Source organism: Solea senegalensis, linkage group LG18, assembly GCF_019176455.1.
Source record: "Solea senegalensis isolate Sse05_10M linkage group LG18, IFAPA_SoseM_1, whole genome shotgun sequence".
Lineage (NCBI taxonomy): Eukaryota > Metazoa > Chordata > Actinopteri > Pleuronectiformes > Soleidae > Solea > Solea senegalensis.
Genome location: NC_058041.1, coordinates 9511394 through 9533677, shown reverse-complemented (window position 1 = coordinate 9533677; position 22284 = coordinate 9511394). Strand labels below are relative to the sequence as shown.

Below are 22284 nucleotides of genomic sequence, written 5' to 3'. Positions count from 1 at the left end.
CGTGTATAGTTGCAGCTATAACATTCAGACTTTTTATATACTAGAAAAACACTCTGCTTGTGTGTGTTTATGTAGAAAGCTGCTTTATTTTAAGAAAAATACCCTGAGATAAATTCTACTATTAAATTAAATTGACAGGAGGAAAATTATCAATGCTATACTCCAACTAACAAGTGAATTGTCTTGATGTGGGATCAACAAGGTTTTTCTAGAACTTTTTAGACTTTTTAGAACACTGCAATCAGATTAGCAGTGAACACAAGAGTGTGCTGCTCTAAAAACAAAATCAGTATATGTTGCACTCTATATGTGAGGTCCATATTTTTTGGCAAAGATGAGACCTTAATACTGTAGTAAAAACGACAATCTTTAAACCTCGGTTTGCATAAACAATGTTAAACATGTCTCGTTTTAATTTATGGGCACAAGTTAAAAAAAAATACAAAATAAAGCATAGAAAGTAGTAAATATAAACATTGTCAACAACAAAATACAGTAAATGAAAAGGCAACAGTTAAACACTTTGTTAAAAATACATACAGCTACTGTGGAAAAGCCTGTGAAAAGACTGTGTATCTACACAAACAAGCACAAAACATTTAACAACAGTCAGACTTGAGTCAGAAAAGGCATAGACCTGTAGAAGTGCACGACATTAAGATGATCTTTCTTTTTTCCCCAAATATTAGTGTTTCAACAATTTTACTACAAGAAATATTGATACTGAAACATTTTGACAGTAGGGCTTGTGCTTATTGCACAGCTTTTACATTGCCGTTATTGTAATATCCTCAGATTTTTATTAAACTTCCTCTAATTAAAGTAACACAATGTAGGATTTGCTCTTGGGTTCCCCCACAGTTGGTAAAAGGTATTGTTTGTGACAACTGTTGTAAAATATATGTCGCGGCAGTGAATAGTTCCACCTGTATAACTTTGTTGTTTTGTTTGTTTCCTTGTTGAAGCAAGGGGAGGGGGGAATGGGGGGTTTGGGCTGTGACATATGCTGTAAAGTCGAATTTTGTAGTTCTTTTTGTGGCATGGACCAAAACCAGAAGTCACATAGTGCCAATGCAGGCGATGCAGACCTGCTCAGGCTTTGAAAGAAGTCAAAGCTGATTGCTTTTGCAAGTTGAAATTCTATATTGTGTCACTTTTGTTTGTGTTTTTCACTTCATGCAAATATAAATCAATTTATGGGGTTTAGCCCCATAAACATCCCTCATTAGCTTGGTTTGTGGCCTTCACAACAAGTACTGAATACTACCAAACTATATAGACTCATAATGCACAAACATTTGTACAGTGTTGCATTCATATTGAGCTTGACACCACCATGGCTCCACAATAACACGTACAGCACTTCAACAGCAAGCTAGGGTGGAAACACTGGACAGAACAGAACATGCACTGGGTGTCTAGCAATCTTTGGCATCTGTAGGCTTGTAGGTTACAGAGCCTGTCAGCGCCAACACTCAGTGTCCACGGTAAAGCACAGAGGAGACCTGTGTGGACGTATCTAGCTTGTGTCTGCTTAATCTCCATCATACTGTCTCACAATCTTGCCTGGCGTCAGTCACTGAGCGGTTAGCTGTTTGTTTCAATCAGCCACAGGGGGGATGGCGGTGCTCCCCGTCAGGCTGGGCTGGTCTGGATGTTAGTGCTGGTGTTGAGGATGACTGCAGGTGAAAGCTCAGTATCGCCGAGTGCGCTGGCCTGCAGTACCCGTGGTGGTGATGTAGAGGAGGGGCTGAGGCTGCCGCAGATGGGGGCCTCGCTTCAGGTTGTTCATGTGGATGGTGGATGACTCTGCATTTGAGCCTGTGAAGAAACAGCAAACAGCAAAGACAGAGATCAATAAAAAAAAAGGTCAGTGAAAAGGAGTGAGACCCTGCTTTCATAGTCACAGTCACAGTAGTCTACCTGTTTGCTGGCCAGTGTGGGGAGCCCTGACTTTAGCGAGAGGAGGGACCCCTCTGTAGAGGGGACGCAGCATGGGGGCCTGGGGATGACCATTAATGTGGAGGTGAGGGTCTGATGTGCTGTCCAGAGGGCGAAACCTCTGAGCTATAGTTGTCTTGGTTTGAGGAAGCTGCAAGTGAAATGAAATGTAATATATACAGTGTTCAGACACCTTTCATAAGAAGCAATGCAACTCAAAGTGCTTCTCAGGTTAAAAACAAAACAAGGAACATCCCTACCAAACTTGAAAAATATCACAAATGTAGCAGCAAGAAAAACAGAAATTATGAAATGAAGAAGGGATGAAACGCTATTATACAGTATATCTCAGCAATTAGCCATGAGATAAACACCGGAGAGTAAAACACTAATGTAATCTTAGTAATCCATTCACAAGTATAAGAATAGATAATTGAAGAAATAATAATTTGATAGAGTCAGAAAATTACAAGCTAAAATAAAATGAAGAAATTAAAACATGAAAGTAGAAAATCCTGGTGGATGACACCAGCCATGAATCCCACTGGTTTTTACTCCTACAGCACATTCTGGGCTTTATCCTCTATTTTCCTGCTGATATACTGTATGAGCTTAAAGGCTGGTTGCCATCTGTCTGTGTATTGTAAAATTAATACAGCTTACAAAAGTCAATCAGTATTCCATGTAGAGGTAGTCCAACATGTTATTATATTGTAATCCTATACAATACTCACTGCTTGACCAGTGACCTCGAAAGAGCGTGAGCGCCTCTTCTTGCGGCGAGCCTCAAAGTCCACTTCTCTGTGCGTTTGGTTCTTGGCAGCGATCTGACGGTTGCGAGGGCGTGTCCAGGTCACCTGCTGGCCTGGTCCCTCCCCAGTGCTACTGGACAGGTTATCGTCCGAGGTGGCGTGTCTGAGCTCGGGGCTAGGCTGCCTGCCCTGCTGAGTGGGCAAACCTTTAGGGGGCGCCTCGCTTAATGAAAGGCTGCTTTTCTGCTTTTTGGGGTCCAGGGGAGAAGAAGGAGGTGGTAGACGCAAGGCATCCAACTCCAGGGCTTTAGAGCGACGGCGGGCTGCTTTTGCTACGATGCTGTGGACACCCTTTAAGATCTGCTGCCGCTCTGTGAGACACAAGCACAAGATTGCTGTTTTATTTCACTCACCACCTTTGCTTTTCTCATTTCACAAACATTATCGAAAAGCTGCCTGTGTAGATTCTCAACCATTCAGGTCACCAAAAGTCACTGAATGTGTGTGATAGTGTTCATCATCAAAAGAATTTGCTTAACTTCCCTCAAGGAGACACTATAGAGCTGGAAAATAAAGGATTATTATCTATACTATTATACCAACATGGCCGAAGGAGAGGAGTTTCTTGTGGGATGATGAACATTCAAGTAAAAATTCAAAAGTCAAATCTCCTGAATCCTAAAACTTAAAAAGAAATGCAATTTACATCAAATGTACATCTTACCGTTACATGACAGAGGGATATCAGCACTGGCCTCGCTGCTCTCAGGTGATGAGTCCAGGTGGCTGCTGACACTGTGGCTGAGATGGCTGTAGCTCAGAGAACTCTCAGGAGCCAGTGGCTGCAGCTGCAGAGACGAGATGCAGAATGCCACAACATTATCCTTTATTCTGACTCAAATCTGTGTCTTTTTTAAAATTAAATTAACTCTGAATGGGACATTTGTTTTCTAGATTTCATTACTCCTCTTACTTCATCTCATTACCTCTTTCTCTTACCCTATTATTTTTTTTATAACTTATTTAGAACAGTTTGGAACATTTGTTCCAAATTTTGTAAATGAAAAAAGAATCCTTCCTTACAACACTTCAGGTCAAAGCTGAACTGTGAAGCATAATGGTTCCAAGAACCAGAGCAAATTAGATTTATGAAAGGTTGTTTATTATTATGAGTCACACCTAAAACACTGAGAAATAAATTACATAGAGGTAATATTATTTCAAGCCCAGGGGAACAGTTGCTAAACGTAATTCTCATGGTTTGAAATTGCCAACATGGGATACTGAACAAAAACTCTGAATGAAAGAGCTGAGAGTGAATCTGTGAGAGAGTATATGAGGGACATCCTTTTTTCATGGAGGTGTGTGGGTTGAAAATAAAAAGGTAACCCGTATTGAAATATCCGTGTGAGATTAATGCAAACAGGAACAGCAGCACCTGACAAGAAAGCATCCATTCACTGCATGAAACACCTCTCAGGGGTAGGTGTTGAAATGGAATGAACAAAACTGCCTCACCTCTCTGTTGCCCTTCCCATTAATGTGGATGGGAGGTGGCGTCATTACAGCTGGGTTTTTAATCTGCCGTGCTTGAGGGCTGCTCTTAAAAATCCTGTTATTGTCCCTGGAAAAGAGGGAAAAAAAGAGAACACAACTAAGAACCCCAAATGTACTTCTGTATTTTAAACTCTAGGTATAGTTATGTGTTTGCTTTAAAGATGTATAAATTCTAAATGTTATGAAGAAGATGTTTGCTTACAGCTCAGACTCGGGCAGAATGGGAGGCAAGGTGTGTCTGCGAATTTTGGCTTGACCTTGTCTGTTATCAAGGCACATGTTGCGTACACTCTCTTGGTCTGAGTCCATATCCTGCACGTTGTCACGACTATGACTGGGCAGAGCGATCTTGGGGAGAGAGCCCTCCTTCAGAATAGGAGCATTTCTTATGAGTTGGCCTTTAAGTCACCTTATTAATATCACAGAAACATTTTCTTAAATTGATTTGTTGCACTGGGCTTACCTTGACTGAGTGTCTGGTGGTCACCTTATCCAGGGCCATAGCTCTGTCCAGCTTCCTCTCATCCAACTCCCTCATGTAAATATCATAGAGCTCCTGGAGGTGAGGGGGAACCAGCAGACTGTGGTCTGGAACACAAAAACACACACACATCATTTAGTGAACATGAAACCCAGCCACTGGGGGGCCACATCCAGTGTAATCCTAGTGCCGGTCCAAGCCCGGATAAATGGGGAAGGATGTCAATTCAAATATGTGGATCACTATAAACAATACAACCACACCAGATTGGTCAAAGCCCAGGTTAACAACGCCACCTATCATTATTATCATTATTATTATTATTAATATTATTATCTTGGCCTATTGGCCAACAGGGTGTGTATGGAAATTGGACTACTAAGAACAGAGTATGAGGAGAGAGGGAAGGTGTGTTAGGAGGCACCAAGACAGAAGGAAGGGTAGGAGTGTGGAAGTGAGAGAATGGACGAGGATTGGTAACGGGAGGAGCTGGTTGATATGATGGAGAGAAGGAAGGTGGGAAAGAGTTGTTGAAGCCCAGTTAAGGAAAGAAGTGAAGATTAAAGAAACTTGTAGCAAACAGATGTTTGTCGTTTATTCTTAAAGGTAAAAAGTAGTCTAATAGCAAAAATGTGTGGTGAGATTAATTAATATAAATTCAAGGGTTTCAAGACTCCACTCTACTTGAATTCCAAAAACCTTGGATTTTTTTAGACTCACCATCAATGAACTGTCTCTGCTGCTGAATGATCTCATCACACAGGTGTCTGTGCTGCTCGAAGCGCTGCACCACAACGTTTTTCTGGCGGATGACGTTGTCCTTGAGCAGTGCGTGGGACTGCATCTCTGCGTTTTCAATCTCCAGCTCGTGGACCTTGCAGAGGAGGCCCAGCACTTCCCGCTGCTCCTCTGAGCTCACCCGCCGGGGCAGCAGCTCCTCCAAGCGGCATGCACGATTGCGAAGCTCCAGAAACCTTCGTTCATGCAGGGTCTTAGTGGGAAGAACAACAGGATCTTATCATCTTATCAGGGTTTCATTTCATATGATCAAATATGACGTACATCTGTAATATTTCCCAATTATTTCAAGAAGAAAACTAATTCTACCTTTTGTTTAAGGATTCTTTTCTGTTCAGCCATGAGAGTGACCAAATGTTGCCGGGCAATTGCCACCTCCTGGGTCTCTGAGCTGTCAGGAGGAGACTCTGGGGAGTCAGAATCCTTCTCACTTTCATCCTTATTGACACTTTCCTTTCTTCTTTCTGCACGCCACTTCCTCCTGCGCCTACTTCGCTCCTGCTCCCAGCTAGGAGAAAAAAAAGAAATCACAAACCAACATCATCATCTGAAAACAGTCAGAGATTGAGGTCTAAAGAGTGCATTGACTTCAAGAGGAAGCAGAACACTCTGTGATATTAATGTTTGACACTGACTCTGAAATGGTCAGCAGGTGTTTGGAGGTGTCAATCTGGATCTCCATGTTGCTGTTTTCTAGCTCCATCAAGCTCCTCCTGATGTCCATCTGCTGGCGGAAGGCATCCAGGAGCTGCTCCCTCAACTGATCCATCTCTGCCTGACTCTGGCTGGAGTGGGCCTGAACTTCAGCTACGAGTGGAAATAAATGATGAGGAAAATTATAAAGTGAACACACATTTTATGAACTTCACAGGGAGGCAGAGTGGAAAAAGACCTTACCCTGGACATTGCGGATGTCAGCCCGGTCTGAGTTGACCTGGCGACTCGCCTGATCTGCAATCTTTTTCTTTAGCCGCTGGATCTCACAGCGCAGGTCTGAGATGATGTTTGTGTACTGAACAATATGGTATGACACATTTATCTGGTTCTTCTTCACCTGAAGCACAATTATTAAAAAAAACAAATTTACGTATGCCTCAGATTTGCCTTTAACTCCTCATATCTGCAGAGGAGAATCTCAAACAGCTCACCCGTGTCCGAATGCTTTTGGCACGATCAGCATACGTCAGTGTGTTACGAGACTCCTCAAAAGCCACAGAGGCGGGGCTAATATGGGCTATCATGACAGTTCTGCTGTTACCACCCAATGAGTCCTGTCAATCAAAGATGGCAGAAGGAGGAAACATTAATACAGGAGCTTAAAACAAATATATATGAATCATAAAAACAGTTAAAGTGTAACCTTGGTTTTTCATAAATACTGAAATTGTCATACCTTCAGAAGGCGAGTCAGCTTGCTGTCTCGATAGTTGACATACTTGTTGCCATTTTTGTCACTCAGGGCATTGATGCAGTTACCCAGGGCAAGGAGGGAGCGGTTGATGTGGGCTCCCTCTTTCAACCGCTGACCTCTGTTCTGAGTCTAAGAGACAAACACAGTAGACAGAGGTGAGGGAGGAAAATGAGCTTTTTCGGTGCATTTTGTGGCTTAAGAGGGAAGAGGAAAACAGACAAGAGAATGATGCAACAACCTTTTAATTTAAAACCTCTGAATAATATAGTTGCTCTTTGAATAATGTGAACACTATTCAGAGAGAGCGAGTACGCATTATCCACTGCCACTAGATGTCACACTAGCATCTCAAAACAGATGTTCCTTCCTTCCTTCATATTCTCAGTCACATGTGACCTGTGTAACTGGTGAACACAACTGAATCAACTCACCTTGTACAGGAGAGCCACCAGATGCTCTGTCAGTGTCCCAGTATCCATGTGAGGATAATTAGTTATTTTTTTAATTACTTAGAGGCTACATTCACTCTTGTAGCTATTAGTCTACACTCCAATTTATCCAAACATATAACATTTCTATTTGCCAGTGTAATTATGTTTTAGACCTTGTAGATGTAACCTTAAAGGTTTGAAACCACATTTGTAGTGACAGAGAAAAGGTCCCCCCTTGCCCTCAAGTAACAAACAACTCTCTGATGTGCTCATTTCTGAACAGAGGCCATAATATGAGCCATTCATCAATAGTTTCCACAGTAAATAAGTGCTCTCAGTCACTGTGTATGTGCTGCTCTAGTGGTGCACAAAGAAGAGCCCGTGCTAACATGGACAATTGACAAAAGAAGAACAGACCAAAAAGAACAAATGAACTTATTGATTTGGAAATCATGAAACTGCATCAATATTCTCTCTCTACTTAGGCCAGGCTCTGGTTATGTGCATGTGGGTTTGCCTTTGAATGCTCCAACTGCTCTCAAATTGTACCCAAGTGACGACCAGTCATGAAGTCATCCATAAGAATCTGAACTCCAGTTTTGGAGCCCACATTCTTGAATATTTCCCCAGAGGATGAGAGCTAGTGAAAATAATGCAGGGTTCACAGCATGTTAAGCTATGGAGCTAATGAGATGCATTCAAAGACCCTGGCAAATCTCCTAATTTCTGCAGGATCTGCAGTGTGTTCAACTTAGAGGAACAGTTTCGAAATGCATTCAAGAAACCTCTTAAATTTGAGCAGTGTTGGTCATGGACACATTTGCCCAGTCTTGAATTTGGAGATCACAAACTAAATTAGAAACAGCCACATGCCACATGAACTCAGATACTCACAAACACACCGAGTAACTCCACACCCATTTAACTATCAACTAAACACTATATTTACCATTTACCTCCTGATGAAATACATACACACACACACACACCTGTGCTGCTCGTTCTGAGCCGGCAAGGTCGATCATGAAGAGGCGTGCAAAGCGGACCTCCTGCAGGACGTCTCGACAGCGGCTCTGCTGCTTGACAGCCACCTGTAGCACAGCGTGGGAGCGAGATGATGTCTGATTGGCAGCTGTGGGCTCCTGGGTGCGCTGTTTGTTCCCCTTCATCAGCAATTCCATGATCTGACAACACACAGGAAGAGCTCAGTTGTGTGTTCTGTTGCCATGGATGAAATCTGAATGTTTTCATTAAAATGAATGAGCCATGTTGTGCCAGGTTAGGTAGCTTGTCTCACCTCCTGGGCATTGATGGTAGACACCTCAGTAATGCCAGCCACCTGAATCACCCCCTTTGAGTCTTCTCTCAAGTCCAAAAAGCCAGAGGATGGGTTCAGGAGGTCGCGGATCATCTCATTGTAGATCTGCAAAGAAGCAGACAGAAATATAAAATCAGCAAAAGATGTTAACATTTATGGATGTTTACTGACCTCCTCAAATCAAGTTGTTTACATTATAAACCTGAATCAACTGGAAAGATGCAAAGGCTTTTGGGTCTCCTGAACACATCCAAATCAGGTACAACATATTTTCTCCCACGTCATTTAAAAACCAAAGCTTGATGGATTGCAGGCTGTCATGAAGCCAGTCAATACTCTTCTTTCACAGTGTTATTGAAGGTATTGCAAAAGCCCCTTGACCTACATAAAAGCTCTCTGTGGGAAGTGACGTCCTAGAAAGTGACCATTGGTTGACAAACCACTGAGCAGGGTTTTTATTTTATTTGTCAAGAGGTTAGTCACACCCTAAGAGAAGTGGATGTTTTTTCTTTTTTCTTTTTTAATTGCTGGTGAAATCTACTGATGAAGACTATGTAGTTATAGCCAGTGCAGTTGCTGTGTGACACTGCACTTACAGTTTACTGTTTTGCAGGAGTTAAATTATGGTATACAATCCAACTCCAACTCTTGCTTAATTGCTTCCATAACTGCAAAATTACAGTTATGGAGATCCATCCATCCATCCATCCTCTGTCAACTGCTTTATTCTCCACATGAGAGTCACAGATCACTGGAGCCAGTCCCAGTTGACTCAGGGCAAAAGGATACACCCTGGACAGGTCACACTCAGAGATGAACAATCAGTCACTCTTACATTTACACCAACGGTCAATTTAGTAACATGCATACTCTACGCAGAACCGCCCTTGTTCCCACCGCTATTTGCTGCAACTAAATAATACTATATAAACTCCACAAAGCAATGTTGATGTGTGTGTGTATGTGTGATAAATGTCCTGGCAGTAATTGTAGAAATATTCCACTCAAATACACTATTAATGATAATAAAACAGAAAAAGTCAGAAGATCAATAGTCGTCATGCCAAACATTCCAAATACTCATTTGGTAGTGGGCTGCCGTCGTAATTCTAATTTTTCCATTGTGAGAAGGTAAAAAAAAAAACATATGCAAACAAGAAACAAGTGGGAGCAATCTACTTGCATTTAGGTGGCTAAGTGTTTTTGTAAAAATCTGTACAGTGCGTATCCATTTGCATTCGCTGCACATGTGTCTTTGCATGTGCTTTAGAGATTGCACGTGTGAAAAAAAGTGCAAGAAAATATATCAATGTGTGCACATCACACAGCCAGACTGTAAAAATGTAATTTAACCTCTTTGTAGTGAGGGCGGCGCAGAGGTTGCTCTGTGAAAACAGCGATCACCAACGTCACACATGGCCACGTGTCAGGATTCATCCAGGGAGGGTTTAATACAGGTCAGAGCACATCAGGACTCCATGACTGGTGCTTTAATGGGGACATGTTCACTTCCACCCACTTACTTAAGAGCTCAGCTTCAATAAAATTGTCAATCACTAAACATAATGACAGCCTGGCACTGAAAACACAAAGTGTAATTTCAATGTCTGATGCAGCCCCTTCCTCCCCCAACAGACAAAATTTGCAACCAGCAATCATTTTTTCCCTTTAACTGCCTTCCCTTTTCTCTTTCTCTCATTGTCTCTCACTGTGTTTCCTGACAGCCTGAACACTTCTGAATTGATATGACTCATTCCTCTTTATGAACACTGACATCTTTCCCTGGGAGCAAAACTATGACGGACAAATCATTCACTTAAAAATCATAAAAGGAGTCAGAAGCAGTTCATTTCCGAGCTTCCTGTGATTCAGTGTTCCCTGCTGTGTGCTAAAAAAACGAGTAGCTGCTACAGACTCGGTGAAAAGAGAGATGTTTTTGGTCGAGTCAAGTGTGGAGCCAGTCAGCCGGCACGCAGAAGAACCGCCATCATCATCATCATCATCCTGCTGTTTTATATATGGTTTATCGCCCTCTGACAGAAACAGAGATAAACATCGGGACCACAAATCACTCTGTACCTTCACTGAATGTTTGAGAGCTTATGTGTAAAACGACACAGTAAGAACACTCAGTGAATAACTATCCTGGTATCTCACTATGTGTGTTTGTAAATCTTGTCGAAGGAATGGTGCTTCTTCCTAATTCCTTTAATGATGAGTGATGCTGTGGATGAATTTGTTCTGGCCTGACACTCGAAACCCACCTGAAATGTGTGTGGGAGAGGAATCCGTCCTCTGTGGGTCTTAATGAGGTTTCACAGGCCGTAAAGTCCTTAGAGGCAAACTGTGTTTGTGGTGTTGGGCTATAAAAAATTGACTTGACTCGATGCTTTGCGTCACCTCATGTTGCCACAAATGCAGCCATTAGGCAGCTGATCACCAGTATACATCCCCATTGTTTGTCTGTTGGACATGAATTGATTCTACGGTTGTCTGTTCTTGTACTCAGAGAGAGACAAATACATGTTGCTACATTATTGAACGTTGAGGGGAAAAAAAATGCAGCTTTGTATTGATGTTACTGCGTGCAACATATAGCTGATGAATGGCAAATGTGTCAGTTATATAAAAGCTGTAATAATGGCTTTAATTGTAATTGACAGTCGTCTCATGGTGCGCTCTGTTCTCTTTGTACTTCACACGATAACAAAAAATTATTTGTGCAGAAAAAAAGAAATAAGGATAGGAAGACAAGGTCTTCAAGTGAATTGTGCACCACCTTTAAAAACCGATTAAAAGGATGAGTCAAAGCCCAGAGAAAAGTAATAAAGGGAACACACGGCAAACGAAGACACATGAGGATGAGGAGACTCAGATCAGCTCATTTCAGGTGTGTCACAGATGCCTGGAAAAAGTAATGTGATAGCTGTGATATCTGCCCGCAATTAGCATTAGCTAACAACCACAGATGTTATCAGTGTGAAGAGAACACGTGACCGAAGACGTTCTCATTGTGGCGATGACAGAAACAAAAAATATGTGCCGCTTAAATGAAAAGAAATGAAAAGGAAACTCTTGAAACTGATAGTGAGCAATCAAGCAGGAACATTTTAAGGCCCCAGTGAAGGTCAGTTATGCCAAGTTATTATGAGTCACCATAAGCTCATGTCTGGAAACAAACTGAGTCCTAACCTCCAGATATGACATGGAGACGCTGTACAACATGTCGTCACTGGTCTCCTCGATGGCACGGAACAGGTCGTTTAAGGTTCGAACGTAGATGCCAGGCTCTTTGTCTGTCCCCAGCATGGTGTACGTCTTCCCACAACCTGGAGACCAGAGAAAACAAATGACCCATTACATTATATGGGGAAGAGACATGCACAGAATCTCCTCATTTTATAATGACAGATCATTTTATTTACTTACATTAGGGATGTGGCAACTGAGATCATTACTGTTGCTGCAATAATGTTTTTTTTTGTTTTCTTTTCAATTGTCTTGAAAAGCACAAAGACAAGTTTCCATAGATTTACAATGGTACAGGATGAACCTGATTGATTAGTATATTTCATGATTTTATGAAATGTCTATGTGTAATGTAAAGCAGTTCATCATATTAACAAGCCCCGAGAGAATTACACAGCAGTTACCCTGAGCATTTTAGTGACTATTTGCTCATAATTTTATCACTGGCACAGTTGTACACACAGAGTACAGCCGTTTTCAGAGGAAATAAGACTATTCACCTCACTTCATGCTCTATGGCCAGCACCAAATGAGACAGACAATGCTAACAACGAGCTGGACTACATTTCATTTAGCAGCTAATGAGCCAGACTCTTCCCTTTTTGGAGACCAGAGGAATTAAAAGACAGCAAATGTTGGAATCCTGAACTGATCCTGAAAGTCACAAGGATAATGCTATACTTTTTCCTCAACAACCACATCATTACAATGATGTACAACTGTTTAAGTTCACTTTATCAAGGGTTTTAACGAATATTTTCATATGTTTTATAAATAATGTAATGTAAATCAAAACTATAAGTAACATGTACACAGACGTGTATGTGCACCTCCCCATCACACACCAAAACCCCCGTGTTTTTCTTCTCTAGCTTAGATAGATTTAAAAAGAGAAGTGGGGCTAGATTATTCTTTCACAGCTTAAAACTAGTCACTGGAAACATGGGCGATGAAGTATGAGTCATTTTCTAATTAGACGTGCACTATAATCACAGATGAAAACATATGTAATTTAGATGCGTCACGCTTTCCCCTGTGTGTGAAGAGAGGAGCTGATTCAGACTCAGGCTGACCAGAAAAGTAACACGAGTAACTGGTGGACGACAGTAATCAACCACGGTCATATACAAACCTGTAGGTCCATAGGCAAACACGGTTGCATTGTAGCCTGATATGAGGCCCTCGATTAGTCCTTTGGTTGTACCTCGGTACACCTCGTCCTGCACATGAACAAAGAAAATAGAGGGTTTCTAGGAACACAACTGCAATGCATCATTTGTACACATTTCATTAAAGGTTTTTATTTGACTGACCTGACTGGCTGAGTAGTCAAATGCAACATCAAACATGTACGTTTTCTCCCTGGAGCGGTTGGCACGCAGGATGTCATCTGGGTCCTCCATGGGGTCCATCAGAACCACCATCTAATTATAAAGGGGGAAGCAGAGAAAGGGCCAGAATGAGTAAGAGGTTAGTCTCCAAAGCTGTTGTTTACTGTATGTGAGCGCCCTATTAACTTGTTACTATATCACTTTTCAACGTGGAAAGTTTAGCTGAGGTGCTAAGTGAAATGCAGGTGGCTCTTTCTGTAGGTAAAGAGCCACTGAAACACATCACAGGGATAGTTTTCAGACCAGCAAAGTATTTTGGTCAGTTGAACCCCTGTTGATATCAGGTGCTTCATAACATGTATACATGCATGCAAATAAATTATGCAAATGGATAATCAGATCCGAGACTATGTAGCAGGTTTCTCAGCTGATCTGGTCTGTTCACTCGTGAACGTGGAGAGTCCTCCAAAGCCTCTAACCCTGAAGCAGCAAGCTTGTTTGATTACCACCTCAACCACTGAGCCGCTCACTTTGAAGCCTCTCAATTGAAATTCAAGAGGGGATTTTTCACTTTTAATAAAATGACAACAGTGGGAGAAGGCGGGGAGCATAGGAAGCAATCAGCAAAACGGGGGGCAGAGAAGAGGGATGAGAAAGCATTTTGTGCGGCGGTTACTGGTAGTCTCTCCCTAAACCTTCCTCTCTTCCCCCTTTCTCCTCATCCTCTTTAACTTTCCGTGGCATGTCCTCCAGCTGCAGTGACGTACAAGTTCTCATCGCATTTCACATTAAGGATACGGTGAACAAGGGAGTACGTTTCACACACTCCAAGGTCACGAGTCCTTAAATCATTGATCAAAGATCCTTCAGAAGCAACGAGTTGATTCAGGAGAAATAGTTGGTGACAAAAAGACAGAGATGTGGAGAGAAAGAGCAAGACGGATGATACTAGAAGCAAACACGCTTTCCCTAAGTGTGAGACTAAGTAAATACAGGCTACGAGCCAAGAATGGCTGTTTGTATTGTCAGATAAATGATCATAATTAAATCTTACACAAGGAGCATCTCCTTGAATCATGTTGATAAATGATAGTTCATATGACTACATACAGTACATGTATGGTATGGTTAGAACACTACCACTATAAACAGTAGTTTACAGTAAATATTACTTTCACACTCCCAGCTCAGCAGAGTCAGTCATGACCATCTTACGTCTGTTTTTGTTATTAGAGAAATGATATATATAAATAATCTTTAAGGCCGTATGATGTCACCAACATGATCGCAGATGGACAGAGGCAAGAGAAGTAGAGGTAGAGGTTAACCTACCAAGTGACCCCGTGAAGCATTGTTTTTCTATGGGATTAATGACATTCGTGTGAATGAGAAACTATAACAGAGCCTAATCAGACAATTAAGATTAAACAATGCCCTTTCATATTTAGTCACTTAAGCATGGACCTGTGTTACTGTGTGCATGATGTGTGCGTGTGTTTCTGGAGAAAGCTAAGGATCACGCAACAGTGCACTATCATAGTTGCACGTATGGGGGTATCAAATAATGCACGCTTCCATGCACACTTTTGTCCTTGTGCGAGCACTTGGGAAAACCATTAAAGGCCCAGGGTGTTGCTAACACTTCTAGTCCCATCTGTCACCTGTGTTTCTTGAGTAACAGTACCTTTCCATTGCTCCACCCAAGGACATCCACACACAGCAGCTGCTGCTCAGGAAAATTCTATACCACTAATTTTCTTAAGTCTTCTGATAAGACTGTAGGGTGCTGGCTCTAATGACAATACACAGTGTGGCAAGTGCAGAGTAAATGTCTGGACACATGCCTTGGAATCAACAGCAGGTAGCCTCCTTGAGTTTAAATTGGAGTGGTTGGCATTAAGGTGGCTTTCACAACATACTGCCCTATGTGATCAAGAGGCTGAAGAACAAAGAGTATGGGGTGAAGTGCAGGTCAGTCCTTAATGTCTGAGCGATGACGTCCACAGCACAGAACAAGTTAAAGAACATTTGGAAACACGGTATAGTCACATGGATACGATTCAATCTCCAACATTAGCCTCCCGTCGCTCACTATCTGTCTCTCCCTCACATAGTTGCATGGATACAAGTAGTCACATGAACACACATAGCAACTAAGACAGCGCTTCAATTCTGTGCAGACAAGCGTGGCATGTTGCACAGTTTTAGAAGTTAAAAGCATGTTACCAGAGTTTGATCAGACAAACAAGGCATTTGAAAATGTCAGAGAGAACACGCAAAAGCCACTTACTCACAATTTGCTGACATTTTAAACACCGAATGACTGAAAAATTATATCCAGTTGATTAAACTGTAATGACAACAAATGTTAATTGCAGCTGTCATTGTGAAGAAAGAAAAAAAAAACACACTCATCACACACCACAACACTTTTCTCAGAATCAAGCCAGTGATTTCTTTCGACATCAACATAGAGGTCAGCTTCAGAATGTCTTGATGATTGATTGAAATGACTGAATCTCCTATTTGCTGTTGGTGAATTGCAAGTCCATAGCTGCACGGCAACTGTAATCCAAACAACATTGACAAGGCACAGCAAACATCTATCACCTGATAAGATGAATATAAATGTCAGGTGCCAGGTCGGGTGCCACTGTTATTGAATAAAGCGGTATACGTTCTGTAACTATGACACTGAGACTCAATTCTAATGTAAAGGCATAAGAGCACCTTCTCTGTTTGCTCGTACTGCCAATGGATAACCTTCTGTGAAAGTCCACATATGCACACAAGACTTTTGAACTGTAAACATTTGACAGCTGAGAATGCATCAGAGTCAAATGCATCTTTTGTGTTAGTTAATCCTATCTCACATTTAGAGACACTGTACTCTTAATAGAAAAGGAGTAACTGGTCCATTGGTCCAGCTTTTTAACAAGAACCTCTCAAAGATCAGAATATGAGTAGACAAAGAAACCTCCCAGGTATATGCACCAGTTCATTAATATATATATATATATACATATATGTATATATATATATATATATATATATATATATATATATAGAATACATATATGTATATATATATATATATATATATATATATATATATATATATATATATATACATATAGAATATATATATATATATATATATATATATATATATATAGGGATGCACGATATATCGGCATTAATATTGTTATCGGCCGATGTTCGTCATTTTTTAACATATCGGCATCGGTTCAATGAGTAAAACTGCGCCGATTTTAACAACCGATGTTTATACCCGTCTAATTGCTGTTTGTGTATGTGTGTCGGGAAGGGGAGGCCATGCGGCATTTGTTTGGGCATATGACAGCGTCAGTGGCGCAAGCGCAGCACAAGATGTGTGTGTGTGTGTGTGTGTTGAGGAGAGAGAATGTCAGCGGTGTGGGCTATTTTTCAGGGTGTCAATAGAAGATACGCAAAAAGCATTATGCAACACTAGCAAAGTCGAGGTAATGCGCGGAGCGTTCCGCGTCAAGTCATTCAATACCACAAATTTGATTATGTCATTTGAAAAACCGTCACCCTGAAGTACACAAACAACGGCAGGAAGCTAACGCTAGTAACATTAGGCAGCAGACAAAAAAGAAAGCAGCGCAGCTGGGACTCGACCAAAGGAAGACAGTGGCCAGGGCAATAACGATCAAGGTAATGGAAATGATTGCTCTTGACGACCAGCCGAGGGTTCCGACGGTTGATAGCGCATATTGAACCCCGCAACAACCTGCCAAGTCGGCGCTACTTTTCCGATGTTTTGCAATTGAATAAATATCTGGTTGCCATGAATACTGGCAAGTTTGATAAAGTATTTTAACATGTTTTTTTTATTATGGCAGCTCTTAGTAGAGCTTGTCAGGTATTGTTTCTCATATTTGTTGTGTAGTTTTATTGTGAAGGGAAGTGGCGCGGTTGTTGTTGCCGGAAGGAAGGGTTGTTGACTTTATTTACATACCCAGTATAGACGCCCTTATCTAGGTTACAGTAACTTTGGCAGGGTATTATTTTTATTTATGTTCATGTTTGTAATTTATGATCCAAACTTTCTCACAGGAGTTTAGTGAGTTGAGGGAGTTAAACTGTAATTTAATTTAGTTACACACTTGCTACAAGTGGTAAAGGTTTCTAAAAACCTTTACTTGTAGTTGGTTACTTGTGTCTTATGTGACCTTGTTATTTGGAGGTAAAACATGTTTTGAAAATAAAGGAAGACATTCAAAAATTCAGCTTGCGTGATTTTCATTCTGTACAAACTTTTATCATCTCAGAAACTTTTTTTTAAAACATATATCGATATCGGTAGATATCGGTTATCGGCCATAGCAGCAATATTAATATCGGTATCGGTGGAAATAGTCATATCGGTGCATCCCTAATATATATATATATATATATATATATATATATATATATATATATATATATGTATATAGGCGGGTGATGTCAAGGTCAGATTATCCACTAAGGTCTTAATTGGCTCTTGTTGTTATCTACTGGGACCAATCATCTTTTTTTTGTCAACTGCTGACTAATTCAAGGGCACTGTTGAAGAAGATGACAATTTTGATACGAGTGGGCGTGAAGCTCAAAGGACCCAACAACCGCATGAAGTGAGAAGAAAGGCAATTTCCTGGTTGACAGCCTCTGTAAACGTGGTGTCATTGTTAGCAGTTTTATTCATGCCACCCGCAGTTACAATAGACTTCACATGCCAGAGCCACTTTTCATTTATTTGACTCAATTTAACTTGACCCCAGGGGCTGACACAGTCAAATGGCCAGGGTGTGAATTTACACGTCATGGCTATGTAGAAAAAAAAGAAGCTCCCTGAAATATTTATTTCCTTACATGGCTCAGCTGAAGTCAAAACAACAGCTTGCTTATGCTGTGACATGAAACCAATTAGCATGATGGACTTATCTAAATGCCATAATAAACAGTGGGGTGCGACTTGAGCACCCTTGCCCAGTGACTTTCCTGGATGATGGGTTTTCTAATCAAGAGGCCCTGCTGTGGTGGTCATTAAAGCAGCAGGGTTGACTTGGTTGGCCATCTTGCTGATTATGGCACTGCCAGCTCCCACCGCGGATCCATAATTCAAAGCCTGGATGTGCTGCAGTTTCACAAGCCAGCCTGCCCTGGTCGGTTGTCCCTGACTGGCTCCAGTATTGCGTGCCAAGTGGCAAACGCTGCCAAGACAGGCAACAAAAGTCAGAGGTACTGTAGGCATCAACCCATTTTACAGGCACTGGTTTCATTGTACCTAAACGGTGACCTGGATCTCTCATAAAATGACAAAAGAACAATTGGAAAACTCAATCCTATTAATGGGCTACAGTGTGCTGGCTGCCACTATGGGTAGAGTAACACACAAAGTACGACTGCATGCAAAATTGAGTGTCTACTGGACAGAATCTCTCACATAAGCATCTCTCTTAAAGAAACGGTGTGTGTTGTGAAACATTTCAGGAGTAATTAACAAGATATTTTGACCAGAAGATAAATACAGCAGCTAATAAAAAGGATGGTAAAGGTAAATGTCCATTTTACACAAAAAAGTGCAGACGGTGTCTGAGTGATAGGACCATAATATGTCCCATCACCTGTCCACACAACTTTTATTGCTCACATTTGTGTCCTGTCTTTATTGCTCTGGTCTTAAAGGTCATGAGATTATCCATTATATAGGTCTGACCATGTATGTATGGGAGAGATAAAGTGCTTTGCCTGTGTGTCATAAATCAGTAAGAGACTAAGAAACACTCTTAGTTAGAACCCTCGTTCCAGAGTCAAATTGTGGTTATTATGGCAAATAATAGTTAAAGATATATGTATTAATTCATTGATAAAATACCAAAGAATGACTAAAGCAATATTATATATGTTGTTGAGTGATGTATTTTTACATTGATGTCCATTTACAACATTTAAACATTTAAAAATCCATAGAAATATGTATTGCTATTCAAGGTAATGGACTGTTTAATTTGGTTGCCTTCTCAACAATGTCAGGAGAAAACTCTTATGAAACACTGTGCAGAAGGAAGTAATAGTTAGCCAGAGTGCTATCTTTTGTTTTTTGTTTTTTTTTGTCAGTAATGGATTATGTAATTATTGCGGTTTGCTTTCCTGTTTCGCTACTGAAGCTCTGCCTGTACAGGGGAAACAAACAACCAACAATTCACATGATCCCACGCTGCTTTGTATTGTCATCAAACTCTGTCTTTTATTCTTGCTTTAATTGTGATACCTCTTGGGGCAGAAATTGCATACTATGCATCTGATATATTGTCGAGTTGATAGCACGACGTTTCAAAAATGTCCCTGCTCAAAAAAATCATTTAGCTGCATAATCACACTAAAATGTGATCGGTTAGCGCAAAACAACAACAAAAACACTGCCTGAGGACTGTTTTCTCTCCTTTATACTGCTGAAAGAGCACAGCGGACTTGCTCTGCATGTGTGTCACCATATCCCCTTTCCCTTATCTTGAGGCAACATAATGACATAACATCAGAGTCATTTAACAATGACATCTGTGTGCTGCATCAAGAATACCACAGAGAACAAAGGACCAAGATCACAGAAAGAATGCAATCAGGTCCAGGCAGTGACCTTAACGGGGCAACCTTTCAAGCTGCTCTTTCACAAAGGCAACCAAAGCTCTGAAAAGTCCAGCGTGCACTATTGCAGCTGGTTATTTGATAGAAAAACTCAGTGTTGTCCTATCTGCCCCCCAACAAAGCTACTGTATATCCCATTTCAGGGGCCCTTGATGATCGGAGGTGTGCATTGGCTAATAGTGTACCTGATACAGGGTGCTTGATAGCAAAGTCTGCTCTTCATTTGAGGTTACATAAGATGTCTGACCAATGCCAGACGGGTACATTTATACGAAGGTCACTGTAATTCTGATGTAGACACTTTAACCTTTACAAAGAACTCCAACCACTTAATGCAACCAAACACTCAAAATCTCAAAAGCTCATGAGAGAGATTGCTTTTCTTTATTTCTCTCTGCCACCTGTCAATTCCCCTTGTCATTTTTGTTTTGCACCTGTGCCACCGGGATGCAGGATTGGATGGCACAGGCACAGATGGTCACAAAGGATAAGAGGAACAATACAGCAATTTGTCACCTATGAAAACAATTCACTGGACCCCCACATATCAGTTAAGTGTGAAGATGCAGAGGCCACATGATGCCCTAAGGTCACAGTCAACACAGAATGAGCAATAATTCAGTTTTAAACAGTAAAATTCACAAAAGATTTCAGTAAACATGATATTGTTTCCAGAAATATCTTCAATGCTGCAGTATATATTCCAGGCCTGTATGTGAGATTTATTTAATTAATGCCACTGAGCATGCAAATAAAGGGTTCAGGGATTAGAGAGGTCGATCAATGACGATCAATGACAAAGTTACGTATTGATTGTATACATGAAAATGCAAGGGAGATTTTTTTTTTACTCAAAAACAGCATTTTTAGGAATAATTCTTATATCATTAAACACTGGAAATGTTTACCGTAGGACTTTTTTTTTATGATAACATTTCCACCATGTCGCCCAGCCCCAAATAACAATAATATAAGATATTAAACGTCCCTGTGCCAGAAGATCTTAATTCAAACGAGTGTGAAAATAGCATTTTTTTTTTTTTCATTTTTTGATTTTAAAGATTATGATTCTTCCTTTGTGAATTGTGAATTTCATTGGTATTTTATTTTAACTGCAAAATAACAAAAGACAAAACCTCCTTCTTATCCACTCAACACTATAACAAACAACAAGCATCTAAGAGTCCAGACACTGTAACCTAAAGTCATTAACAAAATATACCATGGTATAAAATTATAATATGGTTTGAACTTTCACTCAAGAGCAAATATTTTTTATCATGTTAACTTCATCATAATTATCAATATTGACTGATAAGAAAATGTCTATTGTTTTTTGTTTTTTTGCCAGTTTGCTCAGCCCTAGGTTAAACCATTAAAACATTACACAATAAGCTAATTCAGACAGGTGGCAAAGAAAATATGTTTTTGCATAGACTTGCAAAACCTGAGCTTCAAATATTAATAATAAAAAAAGCTGTAGTACATTTTGTTCTTTTCCCTTTCTTGCATTAACAACATGGCTCCCTTCTACTAGATTTGGAAGATAAAAGGCAGGAAAAAAAATGAATAACCCTTTTCATAAAACATGCCCTTTGTGAGGAGGAGGAGCAGGAGGAATAAGCAGCAAGCTGCACAAGGATCCATTCAATACAATATAACTTCACGCCCATGTCCACATGTAATGATATCTGTAATAGCTGAATGGTACTCGACAACATGCCATTTTCAGGCATTTTCAGCCACAGAGTGGGAGATAGCATCTGCGTGAAACATAAAAGCAGCCATTAGTGTTTCCAAGAAGCACAGAGTCGTTCCAAGTGCCCTCACATCAGAAAATTATACATTAAAGGTCAGGTGTTGAGACAGGAAACAGAGCAAACTCCAGTTGAATGAAGAAAAAGTATTTTCCTCCTATTTGGGTAGTGTATAATGAAAAATAGGTAAAGAAATGGTGGATATATACTAAAATGTTAACATGACGGTAGATTAAAAGTATGGAAGGATGACGGTAGAGAAGGTGTAATTTCTGTGTGTTTTTCCACACAGACTATTCCCTCTCGTGGGTTTAATTTAATAACAACTGCTCTTTGGGTTTATTCCACTCCATTCATAACAAACATATTGTTTGTGGTTGCAGCACTAAGAAAATATTTTCAACTTTTTAAAAAAGACTCAGTTCTGGTCTATCACTGTTGGTGCTGTTGTTTTCCTGGAAAGGCTGTGTCACGGCAGAGTCAGACAAACAACACAGGTTTGACAGGGGTATTACACTGAAAACCCCCAAAGAGAATCTCTCCCTGTAGTTCCTTAAATCCCAAGACAGACGTAAAATGTTTTCTC

General features: G+C 40.6%; 1 protein-coding gene across 1 annotated transcript in view; it reads right to left on the bottom strand.

Moving 5' to 3' along the window:
- Positions 1–376: 376 nt before the first annotated feature.
- kif19 (kinesin family member 19) overlaps positions 377–22284 on the bottom strand; it is a 30072-nt gene continuing 8164 nt past the window's right edge. The window contains exons 3-20 of the mRNA XM_044013735.1: positions 13252–13362; positions 13071–13158; positions 11882–12018; positions 8669–8794; positions 8361–8555; positions 6923–7069; positions 6678–6800; positions 6427–6583; positions 6165–6336; positions 5839–6037; positions 5452–5722; positions 4714–4838; positions 4453–4616; positions 4212–4317; positions 3418–3541; positions 2676–3064; positions 1924–2092; positions 377–1821 (exon numbers count right to left, since the gene is read on the bottom strand). Of these exons, the coding sequence (XP_043869670.1) occupies positions 1694–1821; positions 1924–2092; positions 2676–3064; positions 3418–3541; positions 4212–4317; positions 4453–4616; positions 4714–4838; positions 5452–5722; positions 5839–6037; positions 6165–6336; positions 6427–6583; positions 6678–6800; positions 6923–7069; positions 8361–8555; positions 8669–8794; positions 11882–12018; positions 13071–13158; positions 13252–13362 (2931 nt within the window). The 3' untranslated portion in view covers positions 377–1693. The remainder of the gene's footprint in view (positions 1822–1923; positions 2093–2675; positions 3065–3417; positions 3542–4211; positions 4318–4452; positions 4617–4713; positions 4839–5451; positions 5723–5838; positions 6038–6164; positions 6337–6426; positions 6584–6677; positions 6801–6922; positions 7070–8360; positions 8556–8668; positions 8795–11881; positions 12019–13070; positions 13159–13251; positions 13363–22284) is intronic.